The 17,634-nt window shown below is 44.1% G+C and overlaps 2 protein-coding genes across 7 annotated transcripts in view; both read right to left on the minus strand.

The window, feature by feature from the left end:
• BLTP2 (bridge-like lipid transfer protein family member 2) overlaps window positions 1-5,404 on the minus strand; it is a 32,628-nt gene extending 27,224 nt beyond the window's left edge. For 2 of the 3 annotated variants that reach the window (XM_059380064.1, XM_059380067.1), the window contains exons 1-11: window positions 5,263-5,404; window positions 4,244-4,367; window positions 3,680-3,729; window positions 3,239-3,386; window positions 2,942-3,060; window positions 2,653-2,713; window positions 2,276-2,465; window positions 1,334-1,457; window positions 1,043-1,167; window positions 734-801; window positions 476-621 (exon numbers count right to left, since the gene is read on the minus strand). In XM_059380064.1, coding sequence (XP_059236047.1) covers window positions 476-621; window positions 734-801; window positions 1,043-1,167; window positions 1,334-1,457; window positions 2,276-2,465; window positions 2,653-2,713; window positions 2,942-3,060; window positions 3,239-3,386; window positions 3,680-3,729; window positions 4,244-4,367; window positions 5,263-5,330 — 1,223 coding nt within the window. In that variant the 5' untranslated portion in view covers window positions 5,331-5,404. The remainder of the gene's footprint in view (window positions 1-475; window positions 622-733; window positions 802-1,042; window positions 1,168-1,333; window positions 1,458-2,275; window positions 2,466-2,652; window positions 2,714-2,941; window positions 3,061-3,238; window positions 3,387-3,679; window positions 3,730-4,243; window positions 4,368-5,262) is intronic. The other variant, XM_059380066.1, reaches the window with a different exon arrangement.
• Window positions 5,405-8,003: 2,599 nt separating this feature from the next.
• On the minus strand, window positions 8,004-17,628 carry SDF2 (stromal cell derived factor 2). Of its 4 annotated transcripts, none has more exons than XM_059379783.1 (4): window positions 17,541-17,628; window positions 16,759-16,919; window positions 14,695-14,891; window positions 8,004-8,685 (listed from the first exon to the last, which is right to left on the minus strand). In XM_059379783.1, the coding sequence occupies exons 2-4, from the start codon at window positions 16,865-16,867 to the stop codon at window positions 8,398-8,400; spliced, it is 594 nt and encodes a 197-aa protein (XP_059235766.1). In that variant the 5' UTR covers window positions 16,868-16,919; window positions 17,541-17,628; the 3' UTR covers window positions 8,004-8,397. The 4 variants fall into 4 exon arrangements, with proteins under 4 accessions (XP_059235766.1, XP_059235768.1, XP_059235767.1 ...); XM_059379785.1 differs by lacking the exons at window positions 16,759-16,919; window positions 17,541-17,628 and adding an exon at window positions 17,183-17,396 and having other exon boundaries at window positions 8,004-8,546; window positions 8,655-8,685; XM_059379784.1 differs by lacking the exon at window positions 17,541-17,628 and adding an exon at window positions 17,183-17,272.
• Between the last annotated feature and the right edge of the window lie 6 nt (window positions 17,629-17,634).

Raw genomic sequence — 17,634 nt, forward strand, 5'->3', positions numbered from 1 at the left:
GAGATGACACTGCTGACAGGATGTACCATCTTATAATCTAAAGCAAACAAGACTGTGGATCATTTAAATTCAGTACAGTTATTTATTTTATATAACACGGCACTGTGCTGGGCACTGAAGAAATAAAAACAAAAAGGACCTCATCCTACTGTCAAAGAATCTAGTTTAATGGGGAAGATATATAAAATAGAAGTGCTATTGGGGCACCTGGGTGGCTCAGTAAGTTAGGCATCCAACTCTTGATTTCAGCCCAGGTCTTGGTTTCAGGGTGGTGGAATCAAGCCCCTCCCTCTTCTTCTGCCCCTCCCCCCACAGCTCCCATGCTTGCTCTCTCTCTCTCAAAAAATAAAAATAAATAAAATAGAAATGGTATTGAACTCATCAAAATACATATTTAACACAATATACCACTTTAGATCAAAAGAATCTGAAAATCCACCTGATAAGATGGTGGCTAAAAAAAGATTACACCTACCTTTTCTTTCTTTGCTTAAAAACAGATGAACTAGACTCTTGGGTCTCCAGGGCCAGCATGTGCAGCCAGTGAGAGAATTCCTGGTGCCGGTAATGAATAATACAAGTATTCAAAACCAGGGAGGCTGAGAGGTCAATCGTGGTCACCTGGAAATAACACCAGAACTATTGGCTTGGGTTTTATCTCAGTAGCTCACAAGGTAATGATACAGGGAGAGAACACAGAAAGGAAGGATTCTTGGTCCCACAGTCATCACACCTGCACATTAGCCTTGAGGGAGCTGAGACAGACGATGCGCTGGCGACTCTGGGACAGCAACAAACCATCTGTGAGGGCAAAGAGCGATCAGAGAATACTGGGAAAACAAAAGGTAAAACTAGGAAACAGAGACAGACAAGCAGATGAATAGACTATCACCAAAACTCGTGAGTTGGGGTTATTTTCTCTCAGTATATTCCCTCCTCCCCATCCCCAGCTACACTGATATTAAATTAAGAAGGCCAACTGGGGCATGGGGGAAAGAGAGGGTCTAGTCCTTTGGGTATCGACGGCCCCCCCACCAGGAACCTTTCAGTATGAGTTCAGTGCTCATCTGTGCCATATCAGAGTTTGCTGTGAAGCTTCGAAGAGGCAGCTGATCCTCATCACGGTGGTACAGGAAATGCAGCAGCTTCAGCGTCCAATTCAGGTGCCTAGAGCAGAGCCAGACTTTGACTCAAAAATACGTGGAATGTCATTCTTACTCCCTTTCCCCCCACAGACAAGCTCAGTGCAGTGGAGCTACTAGGCAGGTTACTGAGACCCCAGCATAGAGCTCGAACCATCTCTCTCCACACTCTGTGTCAGCAGAGATCTCACCTCTTTTGACTATTCATGGACAGCACCACACTTGTGATCTCCATTTTCACCTTGACCTGATCTGGCAGCTGCTGGAGGAGGTACAGGCCAGGCAGACCTGGCTCAGTCAAGTTCTCTGTCACTTCTGAAAACATGAAGGAATAACACAAGAGCCATCAATCCTGGGGCACCTGGGTAGCTCAGTGGGTTAAAGCCTCTGCCTTCGGCTCAGGTCATGATCCCAGGGTCCTGGGATCAAGCCCTGCATCAGGCTCTCTGCTCTGCGGGGAGCCTGCTTCCTCTCTCTCTCTGCCTGCCTCTCTGCCTGCTTGTGATCTCTGTCTGTCAAATAAATAAATAAAATCTTAAAAAAAAAAAAAAAAGAGAGAGAGAAAGAGAGACTATGGACTCTGAAAAACAATCTGAGGGTTTTGAAGGGGCCAGGAGGTGGGAGGTCGGGGTACCAGGTGGTGGGTATTATAGAGGGCACGGATTGCATGGAGCACTGGGTGTGGTGCAAAAAACAATGAATACTGTTACGCTGAAAAAAATAAATAAATGAATAACAAAAAAAGGTAATAAAACAACCCTCAATAAAAAAAAAGAATATGGACTTTGGGACAAAATAACTTATACTGCATTTTTACTACTGACTAGCTCTATGACCTCAGTCAAGTCACCTATCTAGTCTTCTTGCTTCAGTTTCCTCATTTGTGAAATGCTGAGAATTTAGAGAGACAATACAAAAAACTCATACTACAAGTCTAATTTTTAATAATTACCCACTAAATGTTAGTTCTTTCACCCACAAGTAAATGCCCTATCTCCTTTAGCTATCCTCAGTGTCAAAAGTCATGCTGAATAACAAAGCACACCTAATGAGTAGTGAGACCACTGTTTTTACATAATTCCAGAATAATAAGAGAACAGCACACCCAAGAAGCTAACTGACCAGGGCTTTACCTGAACAAGGAACAGATGTGGGTGCCAGGCTTGGGCCCTGGCGTAGCAGCTGACTATGAAAAAGGCCCTCATGCAGTTCAGCATGGAGTGTCCACATATCCACAGTGATCGCCTTCAGTTGCCGACTGCTGATGCCCACCTCTAGACACAGCTTTAGGGCCAGTGAGAGCTCCGCTAGGCAGGTGTCCTCCTGTAGGGAGGATAAGCTGCTAAGGTGTTAAGATGTAGGGAATCAGGGAGTTTTGGGTCAAAATGCAGTGGTCTAGAACACCACCTTGAGAGAACTCCCCATAAGAACACAGAACCTAGAATGTAAGCTCCTTCATATCCCACGCCCAGAAGGAAACAAGGCATCTAAATGACCATGGCATACTCACCAACTGGCCACTCTTAAGAACTTTGCTGTTGATCTGATTTAGGCTCACCTCACATTTCAGCCTGGGAAAGGAAAAAAATTAAGAGCACTCGGCCCCTTTCTCACCACTTAACTTCAGTCAAGCTTTACTGGCTAAACGGAACAAGGCAAAGAAAAGTGCCTAACCTTAACCTCTCCTCAAATTGTTATAGAATGAGAACTTGACACCTTTATAAAACCCAGACATCCAGCCATGCGGACACTGTAAGGCAAGAATGGGACTACCAGATCTTCTTTCACCCAGTGGTTACCTTTTCCCATCACTATCCAAAAGAAAGCTGCTTCCTCTGATCTGAATGTGCCACAAAGACTCAGAAGTAGCCACCTTGAGAACCATGATGTTTATAGACTCTACATGAATGGAGAAGAGCTAGAAAGAAGCAGCAAAGAATAATCATTAGTACCAAGGCACTGCCTTTCCTTTCCAGTAGAGAAAGAATAAGAGACAGCTCTTGGTATTATATTCCCAAAACAGCAGAAAAATTCACCCATCACTCTACAGCCAGCTATCCCTACTACAGTCCAAGAAACTGGGAAAAGAATCTCACCTGACAGAAGATCTTCAGTAAGGATGGACTGAAGGACAGTTCCTTTTGATGCACCCCAGTGCTCTGGGAAAATGGGGCAAACAGGCCAGAAACCTTCTGTAGGTCCGTTCTGATACGCACTTCTCCAAAGCACAATGCCACATAGCGTCTGCCCAGAAGAGAGATCCCACTGCCATCAGGTCCAGCCCTTTATGGCAGTCTTCTCCCCTCCCCAATATTCACTCTCCAATCCTCCCTAAAAATGCAGCTCAAATCATGGAGAATAGCCTCATAGCAGTTATCAATATCTGTCTCACAAAATAATAGCCTCCAGGCTAACCAGGAGACATCAGCAAAACCCCAGCCCCCTCCTTGGGCTGTGAGGCCCCTGCAGAATGTCAGTCTGCAAACTCCAATCCCAAAATATTCCCCAAGGGAAGAGAGAGGATATAGGGTACTCACGGCAGATCATGGCTAAGGAGTTTGCTGGAAATCCACAGGCTATCAATTTCCTAAAACAGTGTGGAAAATAGCTTTGTACACTAGCTGCTAGTTAAGCCATGAGCAGCTTGACAGCCAGGAAATTTTCTAAGAAGAGGAGGAAGTCCTATAGCCCTTCCACTAAATATTCTCCACTCCATTTCCACCAACTTCTCTCCTCAGCACTATATCCTGCTCCTCACAATGACACTGGTTGAACTTGCTCAGTATTTCTCTTTTATGGACATGTTACTATTTCTCCTCTTAAATTAGAACAGTAAGTGCTTATTTCCTGTTATCTTTTCTCTGTGCTCAGTTCTGTATCTTTCTTATTGTACCCTGAACACTCTGTGCCTTATAAGCATTTTTAACTCAACAACTTGCATCAATCCCAGTGCTTCCAAACTCTAAAATCATCTTGGCAAAGAAGTGACAAGGCTGGGCTAACTAGGAAAGCTACCCAGGATTTTAGAGAAAAAAAAAAGAAATAGTTAAAATTTAGCTGAATCCACCCCACACACACCCAGGGAGTTCCCCAAGACTCACCACTGTTTGCTGGTGTTGCTGAAACTTAAGGCTGACATTCTGGATCCAAAAAAAGGAGCCAATCTTTAGTTCCGCCTGCAGCTTCCGCTGACACCACTTGGTGGCCAACCGGACCACAAACCACCTGCAGAAAAATCCCTGTGAGTTCCCAGGACCATCTTCCAATTTTGACTTCCCTCACCCCTTCCTGGTCCTAGAAGGCCTTGCAAAAAGGTCATGTCCTAAAGCTGGATCTTCTGGGCAACTCTCCGGTCTCCCAAAACAACATTCTGTCAGGTACACTCGGCCGCAAAGATCAAAACCCTAGCCCTGGAGTGTCCCCTCCACCCAAATGAAATCAGACAAACTACAGTCCACCTCCTAAATTGGGGACAAAGAAAGCAATCTTTCCAATCCTTAGGAACCCCAGATGAAGGAGGAAGAAGCCCGACGGGGAGTCGAAATACAGGCAGCAGTGTCAGATGTGTCATCACACACTACCCCCACGGGGTCTCTGTCTCCGCCCCCCAGACAGGTGTCACCGTGGGGTCACACCCGGCCGGCTCAAATGCCGCTCTTCCCTGGGCAGCCAGACCTGTTCCGTCTCCTAGGGCGAGGCTGCAGGTGCCCTCTGCGCTCAGTGACGGGGACACTCAGGGGCAAATGGAGGCCACCAGGCCGGGCCCCCTTCTCTTCCCCCCCACCCCCGACACACACACACACACACACACCTATTCAGTACACACACACACACCCCTATTCAGTTCCCAGCCTCAGCATCCCCTCAGGCCTCGCCCGGTCCCTCAGTGTCCCCTACTCCCAGTTTCTCGGTGCCAGCTCGGGCCGCACGCCCCCGCTCAAGCCCGCCGCGCGCGCCCTCCGCGGCTCCCCTCAGGCCCTCCCCCTCCGCCGCCAGCGCAGCTTCTCCTCCAGCCCGCTTTCCCTCCCCGCCCGGCCCCGCGCGCGTTTCCAGCGCGTGCCCCCTCCTCAGTCTCTCTTCCTTCCCCAGCCTCCACCCGCTGTAGCCGGGATCCTCTCACCGGCCTAAGAAGAGGGCGCTGAGGGCAACCAACAGCAAGGCCAACAGCGCGGAGAAGAACAGGGGCATTCCGGCCCCTGCCCGGCCTGGCTCCGGCCCCCGCCCTGCCGGGGCCCCCCCACGCCGGCTCCGCTCTGCGCCGCCGCGGGCCGACCAGCCGCACGCGCAGGAAAAGCGCTGGACTGGGAAGCGTTGGCGCGCGTGCACCCCGCCCCCCACAGCCCGCCAGCCAGCCAGCCAGCTGTCTCCCTGCCCCACTCCTCCCCGCGCCAGCAAGCCGGCAGGGCCGACCGGCTGCCTGCGCGAAGTTCGGGCGTGGCTCCAGAGGAGCCAGGGCGCACGGAGGGGTCGGGGGCGGACCTCGCGCCGACTGACACTCATGCCCCGCCCCTGACCCACCCTTCCGCACCCGGAAATGGGGAGCCTGAGGCTTGCAGGAGTCCCGAGTCTGAGCTCGTCCCCGGCTGGCAACAGACCTGGCTGTCTCATTTTCATGGCAGACTTCCACTTTCAAAGCACTTTCCCAGGGTGGTTAGAGTCCGCTTTACACTTCGGGTCCGAACTGAGGGTACGGCGGAAGTTAGGCCCCTAGGTCACACGGAGTAGCTGTCCTATCTTACTCAGGAGCCTTATCTGAGAATCACTGAGGAAACCAAGAACTAAAAGACAACAGTCGAAATTCATTCCAGCCACAGAGGAATGAGTTGTTCATTCATGTTACTGATTGAATACTGTTCTAGTCAGTATGTACTGACCTGCTGTGTGAGAAACGCAATTTTCTGGACCCTTCACTGGACAAGTTTTCAGTCTCTACTGTGTAAAGCACAATTTGGGCACTGAGCTGAGGGGATATGACAAAAATAGAGAATATTATTCTTACTGCTCAACAAATAGTTTATTTTGGAGGCAAACATAATTGCAAGAAATAGATAATTCAGGATCAACTTTATTTTGCCTGTGTCCGTCTCTGTGAAATGAGGAAACTGGACAAAGATCCCTTCAAACTCTGATACAGTGATGCTAATACAATACAAGCTAAAACAAGTTCTGAGGATTTCAACATTACTTCATATCCCTTTACTCTTACATCCCAATCTCCATAAATGTCCTTCAAGATTTTACTTGGAAACTCTTTTCCACTCCTTCAGAAAAGGACCATTTCAATTTTCACATTGGGTTACCCACAGTTTTTACCCCTTCAACTGGTTTCCTTATCTAGTCCTCTTGTCAGTCATTTCACATCCCCCCAAAGACTCCACCATTTGTTTCAAATTCACACTTATCTCTCAAGCATTATAATCTGCAGCCTCTTAGCAAGGTAGGTTCTGTCTGTGAACCCTCAGGGAAGGCCCAGCAACTCAGTGAAAACTCTGTTCAAGCCAAGTTGGGGGTACCTTGCAACATACCTCTCTATTCATTTTCTTTTTTTTTTTTTTTTTTTTTAAAGATTTTATTTATTTATTTGACAGAGAGAGAGATCACAAGTAGGCAGAGAGGCAGGCAGAGAGAGAGAGAGAGAGAGAGAGGAGGAAGCAGGCTCCCTGCTGAGCAGAGAGCCCGACGCGGGACTCGATCCCAGGACCCTGAGATCATGACCTGAGCCGAAGGCAGCGGCTTAACCCACTGAGCCACCCAGGTGCCCTCTCTATTCATTTTCATCTTGTCCAATATGTTCCCTTTACCCAGCTGATTCCTATCCCTTCCTTTCTACTTTCTCCCCAGACTATTTCCAGCCTACTCCCAGTATCACAATAACCTGAAATGTTGATTTTATCGTTTGCCTACTTCTGGAAATCTCAAATGATCAATGCAACTGAAGTGGGAAGAGGGAAGAGAATGGATATGGAGCTCAACTAGTTCACGGTCTCGACATACTGAAACAAGTCCTTGTGAAAGAGACCAAGCCTCTTAATGTCATGGGCTAAACCTGGCATAGACCCATGATGCCCAAATGTTTAACCTTAAGTCCGTAAAGGAAAGGACAGGGGAACAATTGTTTCTAAAAATAAAAGGCCTGCTAGTCACTGAAATTCCAGCAGAGAGAAGACACCTCTGTTCACCACTACCATGCTCAAAAGACCTAGGAGCAAACTTTCTGGAACTGACCAGCAGACAGAAAGGAAGAAATGAGGTAAGCATAGGACAAAAGTATTCTAACCCCTCTTTCAGAAAAAGCTATCCCTACATTTATCCATAAAAGAGCAATTACTATCCAAGAGTGAACATAACTATACTGTAGAGAAAGAATGTGAGCCAGACACAGTTGGATTCCTATCCTTATTTACTAGCTTTAAGTTACTTACTCAAGGACAATTTAAGCATTTAAGTAAGTAAGGCAGTTATTCAACCTTCATGTTCTGCATTGGTAATACCGTAATACTTACACTAGATGTATGAAGATTAAAGGAGGTAAGAGCTATCATACAGTATCTAATATTTAGCAGACAGTGAATATTAGTTTTTTGTTTTTTTTTTTCTCAACTGCAGTTAACACATCCAGAGTAAAACATTTCACTATTTTTTAAGCTGAATTCCTTGAGGGTCTTCAGCCATAATTAAAAATCTAGTAAAAGAGGTGCTAGGAGAGAAGTGAAAATGGAGAAAAAGTCTGGATGCAAGTAGGCTCTTAAAAGGGCCCACACCAAAGGCTCCCAGCATCTCTAGAGTGATAGCAGTAACATGTGTCAGACTCAAGGATCAATCAGATTATGAAACAGCACACCTAATAAAGGACAACACTGGTGACTAATAATGAAATTCTTTATCATTTTGGAGAAAGAAAGTAGGAGAAAAGTCACACATCAATAATCCATGATCCCAAGATTCTGATGAGTAAAAATTTCCCAACTAGGAGGGGTATCTCCCTCAGTTTCTGTTTTATCGATATTAATAAAAATATCTGCTCCTTCACCAGCAAGTCCTGTACTCAAAAAAAACTGACCCAGAGTCTGGGAGAACAACAAATTCAAGTGTGAAGGGTTGAAGCTTCCAAACACAGCCACTGTTTTCTGTCATGCATCTTCATCTCAGTGGTGAAATGGCCACTGCCCAGGGAACCTGGGGCAGGGATCCCCGGGTGGAGCAGCAACAGATGTCATGAACACTGTGTGGTGACATTGGCTCACAGCTTCCAGACTCATAGCTCTGCATGATGAGCTTCTGCCTTTAACAACTCACTGGGTTTCATGAAGATGCCTTCCATGGCTTTCCAGTAGTTGTTCTGGCTTGGCTGGGCCATGCCATGTACCTCCTTTTGCCCACTAATGGGTCGGCCATATTGTTCTCCTGTGACAGACAGCAGAACTTCAGTGGAAGAATGCTTGAACCGCACCTCACCATCCCTCACCCAGTAGGGCCCGTTACAGAGCACCGTCCAGTCATCTAGATAATCACCTTCACCTTCCTCACCAAAAGCACTCACTTCCTGAAAGACACAAATGGTAGCAACATTAGCATAACTGACACATAGGCTTAGAAGGGAAAAAGAAGCAATGCGAAGAAAAATAAGGCTACTGAAAAGTAAAAAATAAAAGGCTTTCCAGTGCTATTTAAAAATAAACTGTGGGAGGGGCACCTGCGTGTCTCAGTCATTAAGCTGCTGCCTTCCGCTCAGGTCATGATCCCAGCGTCCTGGGATCAAGCCCTGCATTGGGCTCCCTGCTCAGTGGGGGATCTGCTTCTCCCTCTTCAGCTCCCCCTGCTTGTGTTCCCTCTCTCCGCTCTCTCTCTGTCAAATAAATGAATTAATTAAATAAATCTTAAAAAAAAAAACAAAAAACCCACGGGGAAAAGTTTTTTAATAAAACTTTCAAAAATAAATGGTGAAAAAAGATTTAAAAAAAGATAAAAAGACACAAAGGACATGAAATCAGTTGCCCTAGGATTACGTTCCAAACACTTACTTTGCAAGTAATCCTGTATTTGCCTTACTCTTGTTATTTGACTTTAAATATTCCTGCCTCATTCCCTTAACTACATTTTAAGTGACATGGTAAGCTACAAAAATAGAAAGCGGGGGATGGGCTCTCGAGACTGGCAGACCTTGAATCTCCACTCCATTCCATTCCTTCCTGTGCAACTCCTTCATTTCCTCCTCTAAAAACTCATGACAGTATCACCTTACAAAATAATTGTGAGAACTAAATAAAATAAATAGCAGAGTTCCTCCCTTTCTCTTCTACTCCCACTCCCCTTAAGAACAAATACTCATAGAGTTTCTATTGCAATAAAAAATTAATGGGACACCAGGATGGCTCCGTTGATTTAACTGTCTGCCTTTGGCTCAGGTCATGATCCCAGGGTCCTGGGATCAATTTCTGTGTCAGGCTCCTTGCTCAGTAGGAAGTCTGCTTCTCCTTCTCCCTCTGCCTGCCACTGACCCTGCTGGTGTTCTCACTCTGACAAATAAATTGAAAAAAAAAAAAAAAAAAAACCTTAAAAAAAAAAAAAGGTAGAGGGGACCTGGGTGACTCAGTGGGTTAAAGCCTCTGCCTTCAGCTCAGGTCATGATCCCAGAATCCTAGGATCGAGCACCGCATTGGGCTCTCTGCTTGGCGGGGAGCCTGCTTCCCGTCCTCTCTCTCTGCCTGCCTCTCTGCCTACTTGTGATCTCTGTCTGCCAAATAAATAAATAAATAAATCTTTTTTTTTTTAATATTTTATTTATTTATTTGACAGAGAGAGATCACAAGTAGGCAGAGAGGCAGGCAGAGAGAGAGAGAGGAAGGGAAGCAGGCTCCCTGCTGAGCAGAGAGCCCGATGCGGGACTCGATCCCAGGACCCCGAGATCATGACCCAAGCCGAAGGCAGTGGCCTAACCCACTGAGCCACCCAGGCGCCCCCCCCCCTTTTTTTTAAAGGGTAGAAAGTCATTTAAAAAAAGTTACTGATTATTTCAGAAATATATAAATCCATCCTAAGCTATATAATTTCAGATAATTAAACCAGTCATTTGGCAATAGTCTCTAAGACAAAAGGCAAAAGGAAATGTACATAATTAACAATTCTACTATACTTGTATTTTTTAAGATTTTATTTATTTGTCAGAGAGAGAAAGTACACACAAGCAGGCAGAGAGGCAGGCAGAGAGAGGAGGAAGCAGGCTCCCTGCTGAGCAGAGAGCCCGATGTGGGACTCGATCCCAAGACCCCAGGATCATGACCTGAGTCGATGGCAGCGGCTTAACCAACTGAGCCACCCAGGCATCCGTATTTTTTTTTTTTTAAGATTTTATTTACTTGTCAGAGAGAGAGAATGAGCACACAAGCAGGCAGAGTGGCAGGCGGAGGTGGAGAGAGAAGCAGGCCAAGCAAGGAGCCCCATGTGGAACTTGATCCCAGGACCCCGGGATCATGACCTGAGCCGAAGGCAGCGGCTTAAACAACAGCCACCCAGGCGTCCCTACTTGTATTGTTGTGAGTGCAACTTTTTGTTGATCATCTGTTTGTTTGTTGCTATAGACTTTTTTTTAAAAGTAGGCTCTATGCCCAGCATGGAGCCTAACAGGGGACTGAACTCATGACCCTGAGATCAAGGCCTGAGCTGAGATCAAGAGTCAGACAACTGGGGCACCTGAATGGCTATTGGTTAAGCGTCTGACTTGGTGGGCACCTGGGTAGTCAGTTAAGCATCTGCCTTTGGCTCAGGCCATGATCCCAGGGTCCTGTGACTGACCCCCATGGCAGGCTCCTTGCTCAGCAGGGAGCCTCCTTCTCCCTCTCCCTCTGCAGGCTGCTCCTCCTACTTGTGCACTCTGTCAAATAAATAAATAAAATATTTTTTAAAAAGCGTCTGGTATCGGCTTGGGTCTTGATCTTGGGATGCTGGTATCAAACCCTGCATCAGACTCCACGCTCAGCAGGGAGTCTGCTTCTCTCTCTTCCTCTGCCCCACAGCATGCTGTCTCTCTCTCAAATAAATTTCTTAAAAAAGGGGGGGGGTACCTGGGTGTCTCAGTGGGTTAAGATCTCTGTCTGTCAAATAAATAAATATATAAAATCTTAAAAAAAGAAAAACCACCCACAAAGTTATTTAACCAACCAAGCCACCCAGGCACCCCACAATTCTACCATACTTGTATATGGAACTGAACAAGTAAATGGATGACAGTGGTGGGAACCAGATATCTGTGTGGAAATTTACAAATAAGTAAAGGGAGGAGAATAGTATGGTCTAAATGGTAATGGATTTATAGTTGGAGACATCAATAGGAACTCACATTTAACATAATCAAGATATATTTTTACATAAAAATATTTATAGATAGGCCTACATATATATACACGTTTCTTTGTTCTGTCAGGTGAGAAGGCCTAAAAGAGACAATACCCCAGTAGCAACAAGCTCACGTAAGGGCTAAGATCATGGTTTCTAATATCATTCTTCAATAAAAGGAAACAGAACTCCTTGGAGAAATAGCTGATTCTAGGACTGGGGCAAGAAATATACAAGATGGGGCACCTGGGTGGCTCAGTTGTTAAGCGTCTGCCTTCAGCTCAGGTCATGATGCCAGGGTCCTGGGATCAAGACCCACATTGCTCCTTGCTCAGCCAGGAGCCTCCTTCTCTCTCTGCCTGCCACTCCCCCTGCTTGTGTCCTCTCTACCTGACAAATAAATAAATATCTTACCAATAAAAAAAAAAAAAAAGAAAGAAATATACAAGACGAGTCTAGAGTATCTTCAAGTGCCAAAAAGAAAAGGAAAGGTTAGAGACGCCTGGGTGGCTCAGTGGGTTAAGCCGCTGCCTTCGGCTCAGGTCATGATCTCAGGGTCCTGGGATCGAGTCCCGCATCGGGCTCTCTGCTCAGCAGGGAGCCTGCTTCCTCCTCTCTCTCTCTGCCTGCCTCTCCATCTACTTGTGATCTCTGTCTGTCAAATAAATAAATAAAATCTAAAAAAAAAAAAGAAAAGGAAAGGTTAAAACACACACATACACAAAAATGGACATAGGAGACAAGTAAAAAAGTTCCCAATGGCCAATGTTGAAACAATCTGAGCAACAAAATAAAGGCAGTGGTATTTGATTTTAACTCAAAGTATAAAATATTCATGAGTCCATACTGATACAAATGATTGCATATATAAGTACAGAAGAAACATATACCCATGCAGAAGAATTCCAAGTAACTTTTTTATCTACTTTATCTACAGGAAGGGGAGCATAACTCCCCATTCCTTAAGTATGGGCTGTGCATAGTGACATCCTTCCAAAAGTACAATACAGAAAGGAGTGGGGTGGAGAGATGAAAAGAATAACTTTTAAGGAGAAACATCACAAACACTATTTCAACAGTCATAAATCATGTAGATAGTGTGTACCTGTGACACGATGTGATAAAAATGGCACTTTACCCCTGTGGCCATCCTCCTAAAAATCTTTCTAAGCCTGATCTAACCGTAACAAAAACACCAGACAATTCTCAATAGAAGAGCACCTTATCGTATACTTGACCAGCATTCCTCAAAACTGTCAAGGTAATAAAAAAAAAAGAATTTGGGAAAAAAAAAAAAAAAGAAGAAGAAGAAGAAAACAAAAACAAAGAACAAAAAAACAAGAATTTGAAAAACTGCCACACCTCAGAGGAGCCTGAGGAGACATGACAACTAAATGTAATGGGTATCCTGGATGGGCAACTGGAACATAAAAAGTATAGTACGTAAAAACTAAGGATATCAAAATAAACTAGGACTTTAGTTGATAACAATGTATCTTTAACTGCTTTATAAACTATAGGAAATTTACCATACTAATATAAGATGCTAACAGGAAAAACTATGTGCAAAGTGGCACATAGTTTGAACTCATAAATGAGTTCATATCTCCCAAAAGCTCAAGGCTTTAAAAAAAATGGCACAATACCAGGGTGTCTGGCTGGCTCATGTGGGGCATGCAACTCTTGATCTTGGGGCAGTGAGTTCAAGCCCCACACTGGGCACAGAGCTTACTATAGTTAAAAAATAAAAATTAAGGGCCCCTGGGTGGCTCAGTAGGTTAAGCCTCTGCCTTACAGCTCAGGTCATGGTCTCAGGGTTCTGGGATCAAGGCCCACATCAGGCTCTCTGCTCAGAAGGGAGACTGCTTCCTCCTCTCTCTCTGCCTACTTGTGATCTCTCTCTGTCAGATAAATACATAAAATCTTTTTTAAAAAAAATAAATAAAAATAAAAATTAAAAAGTGGCATAATACTTAATCCATTTTCCTAATGTGATTGGTTAGCTGAACTCATTTAAAATAATTTTTATTCAAACTTTGGAAACAGTTATTTTTTTTATGTGAATATAGTTGACACACAATTGTTTTATCAGTTTCAGGTGTACAACATAGTCATTCAAGAAGTCTATACATTATGCTACACTCACCATAAGCATATAGCTACTACCACTGGTCACCATACAATGCTTTTACAGTATCACAGATTATATTCTCTATGCTGTACCTTTTATCCCTATGACTTAGTCATTCCGTAACTGGAAGCCTGTTATCTTCCACTCCCTTTACCCATTCTGCCCATCTCTGCACCTCCTTCCTCTCTGACAACCATCAGTTTGTTCTCCACTTTATAGGTCTGATTCTGCTTTTTGTTTGTTCATTTGTTTTCTGAGATTCCACATATAAAAGAAATCACATGGTATTTGTCTTTCTCCTATTTATTTTATTTAGCCTAATACCCTTTAGGTCCATCCATATTGTTACAAATGACAAGATCTCATTTTTTTTATGGCTGAGTAATATTCTACTGTGTATATACGTATATACCGTATCTTCATCACCCATGCATCCACTGACGTATGCTTGGTTTGCTTCCATATCTCAGGTTTTGTAAATAATGCTGCAATAAACATAGGGGTGCACATTTCTTTCCAAATCAGTGTTTTCATTTTCTTTAGTTAAACATACAATAACAGAATTACTGAATTATATGACATTTCTATTTTTTAATTTTTTTAGGAACCTCCATACTGTTTTCTAAAGTGGCTACACCAATCTAAATTCCCACCAACAGTGTATAAGGGTTCCGTTTTCTCCACATCCTCACTAATACTTGTTATTTCTTGTTTTTTGATTATACCCATTCTGTCAGGTATAAGGTGATACCTTACTATGGTTTTAATTCGCATTTCCCTGATGATTAATGACGTTGAGCTCTTTTCATGTGTCAACACTGGGTTTCTTTGCTGCAGAATTTATCAAGATGACTTATGATATGCCATTATATACCTATTCTGTTCTTTTCTCATTTCTTGATTTCATCTAGATGTAAAGTCTCTATTTTGACCAGAAATAATTTCCTTCATACTTATGAGACAAAGTCAATTCTCCATGCCTGCACAAAAAAGAACATCTACTCCCAGGAAAGAAAGGGCTAAGGACCAAGATATTAGACAATGCAATAAATGCACAGGGCACCAGTGATCCACAGGATGCCACCTCACCTGGTTTCCAGAAAGAGGTGAGGTGAAATGGTGACTATGGAGGTTTCGGCCAGTGTTGACATGTGTTAGCCGGATGGGTTGGCCACATTTGATGGGGGTTCCCCTCTCACACACTGTAGCAGTCTTCCCCCGTATCCTCCAGTAACTATTGCTGTCGTCCACAGAGGTTACACCTGTCACTGACTGCTGCCCACTACCTGTAGTCCAAAAAGAAAAAGAGAGAGAAAATGCGTTCAACCTAATCCCTCTTTCCTAAGGCCAATAATGGGCCCTGTATAATAAAATAGGTTTGGAAGAGTGGAGAGGAAACCCTATGCTTGTTATTTCTTTGTCTATAACATCTAAAAAATACATGAGAAATACTAAATATATTTATACAGTATTATTGTTCGATAAATTATACTTATATGTACAATATCAGAAAACTCTAACAATTTGCATCAAAGGGCACTATTTAGTGAATGAACTTATGTTCATTTTTGAAACACAAGTATGATGTACCTATATACAATAACCTGAATAGCCCCTAGTATATGTCACATGATTGAAACGTGTTTAATATTTTTAAATGTTTACTATGTATTACAATCAAAACTTTTGTCACATTTCACAATAAAAAGGAGACCAGATTTTGCTGTGAACTTTAAGCAATCACTGCAGCTCCCCAGTGCCCTGTGAGTGACCAATCAATGTGTTATAAAAGTAATCATAAGTCCCCTAAATCTGGTTAATACTGCCTAAAGAGATAAAATTCTGGTTAAAAGGTACCAGACTAAACACACACCTACAGACTTAAAAAGAAAAAAGAAAATATATAAATAATAATTGCTAGCCAGCTATGTGTACTGAGCGCTTTCTAAATGTCAGATACCAATCCAAACCCTTTGCCTGAATATTCTTATTTGATACATGCATATACCCTAAGGTAAATATTATTATCATCCCCAATATACACTGGAGTCTCAGAAAGGCTGAATAGTACACCCCAGGCCACACAGCACCAAGACACAGTGTTGGGGTTTGAACTTAGATGGCCCAACTCTAGAACTCACTCTTTTTTTTTTTTTTTAAAGATTTTATTTATTTGACAGAGAGATCACAAGTAGGCAGAGAAGCAGGCAGATAGAGATGGGGAAGCAGGCTCCCTGCCAAGCAGAGAACCCAATGTGGGGCTCGATCCCAGGACCCTGAGATCATGACCTGAGCTGAAGGCAGAGGCTTAACCCTCTGAGCCACCCAGGTGCCCCTAGAACTCACTCTTAACCACTCTATCACATGGTCTCCCAAGAAACTTTATTTTCTGTCAAGTTACATCAGAGACCACAATCTCACATAAATTCCCAGGATATTCTCTTTCCTATGCCTATTCCTATTATCAGGCCTTTCTCCCACATTCTGATTTAGTAGAGCCAAACTAGGAATCTAGATTAAATTAAAAAGTGGGGAGCTGGACACATAGCAAGTGTTCACTGAATGGCTGCTAGGATTATAAAACATCCCAACAATGACAACTCAGTCCTTCCCTAGTCTAACTAGTCAGATACATTTTGAGAATCATGAACCACAGACTAGCCCCCACCCTCTCTTAACTGATAGCATCATCAGACATCTAACACAGAAATCTAGCAATCATCTTAGATGCATCTCACATCTCACTAACTGAACTTTCTTCTCTCTCTCTCTCTCTTTTTTTTTTTTGTTAGTTCTGGTTTTCCTGTAACTTGGTGACTGACTCACTATTTTATCTCCTGTATCTAGATCACTATTAGGGATGTAATAACAGTTTATTATAGCTATACTGAATGAATAAACCCACAAATAATTACTAAATTATAAATGAACCCAAACCAAGCATTTTAATATCCTATGTTAAAAAGCCCTCTTAACGATTTCCTCTCCAATTCCAATGAGTGCTTTAAATTCTTTACAAGAAGGGTAAAGTTTGAATAAAAAGAGGCCAAAGGAAAATGGTTGAAGAGCAAGTGTAAGATGCAAAACAGAACAGAAAGATACAGTCAAAGAGTGAGGTCTTGGAATTCAAGACTTCAGAGATACAGCACTTACTGTAATTTTCTACATGTTTGTCTCTCCCGCACTGAATAGTGCCAGCCTGGAGTAGCTGAAAGCAGGCTTTGAAACTGGACAGATTTGGTTCGAACCCCGTCTCTGTCATTCACTAGCTGCAAGGCTCTGAGCATGCGACTTATCTGAGTTTGTTTCCTCATCTGTAAAATGAGGATAACAATCGTCTCTACCTCGTAGGAATGTTGTAAGTCCAAAAAAGTGTACGTGTAATACGCCCGATACACAGCTCACCGGACAGAAGATGATATTTTGCCCAGTTCTCCGATTCTCCGCCTCTAGACCTCAGGAACCTCCCCCGGATTCCCCTAACCTTCCCAGACCACACCCCTCAAATTTTCTCTTGGCCCCGCCCCCTCCAGAGCCTACCAGCCCCTCCCAACCCACCTAACCCGGGTGGCAGTACCTGACCCATAGCGCACGTCGTGTGAGTGCAGTCTCACGTTGTGGCGCGTATTGAGTAGCTTCACCACCGAGCCGCATGTAACGACAGCCAGATTGGACGCTCCCACAGCACTCCACAAACCCCCCAACAACAGTAGCGACACCACAACCATCCTAGCTGAAGCGCAGAGCCCCAAATCTTCGAAGAAAACTCGGCCCCTCCCCGGAACCGGAAGCTGCCGGCGGAACCACAGAGAGGAGGAAATGAGAAAGCCCTAATTTACTCTTTATGGTTCCTTTGGCTAGAGCGGCCCGAGGAAGCCGAGCGTCCGGACGCTTCCGATCCCCAAGTTCTGTTCCCAAGTTTCTGTGACACTTACCTTCCTGAGCCGTTTCGGCCAGTTTTCGCGCCCTACTAAACGAAGCCCCGAGAGTCAGGTGGGAGAAGAGTGAAAGAAATGGTCCGCCCACTCC

Source organism: Mustela nigripes, chromosome 16 (assembly GCF_022355385.1).
Source record: "Mustela nigripes isolate SB6536 chromosome 16, MUSNIG.SB6536, whole genome shotgun sequence".
NCBI lineage: Eukaryota > Metazoa > Chordata > Mammalia > Carnivora > Mustelidae > Mustela > Mustela nigripes.

Bases quoted from the DNA above. Each gene is read 5' to 3' on its own strand.
- SDF2 (XM_059379782.1), bottom strand. From the start codon at position 17,333: ATGGTTGTGGTGTCGCTACTGTTGTTGGGGGGTTTGTGGAGTGCTGTG. The intron at 14,892-17,182 runs GTACTGCCACCC...TTTGGACTACAG, and splicing joins CGACGTGCGCTATGGGTCAG to GTAGTGGGCAGCAGTCAGTG. The intron at 8,686-14,694 runs GTGAGGTGGCAT...TGTGTCTTTCAG, and splicing joins CACCTCTTTCTGGAAACCAG to GAAGTGAGTGCTTTTGGTGA.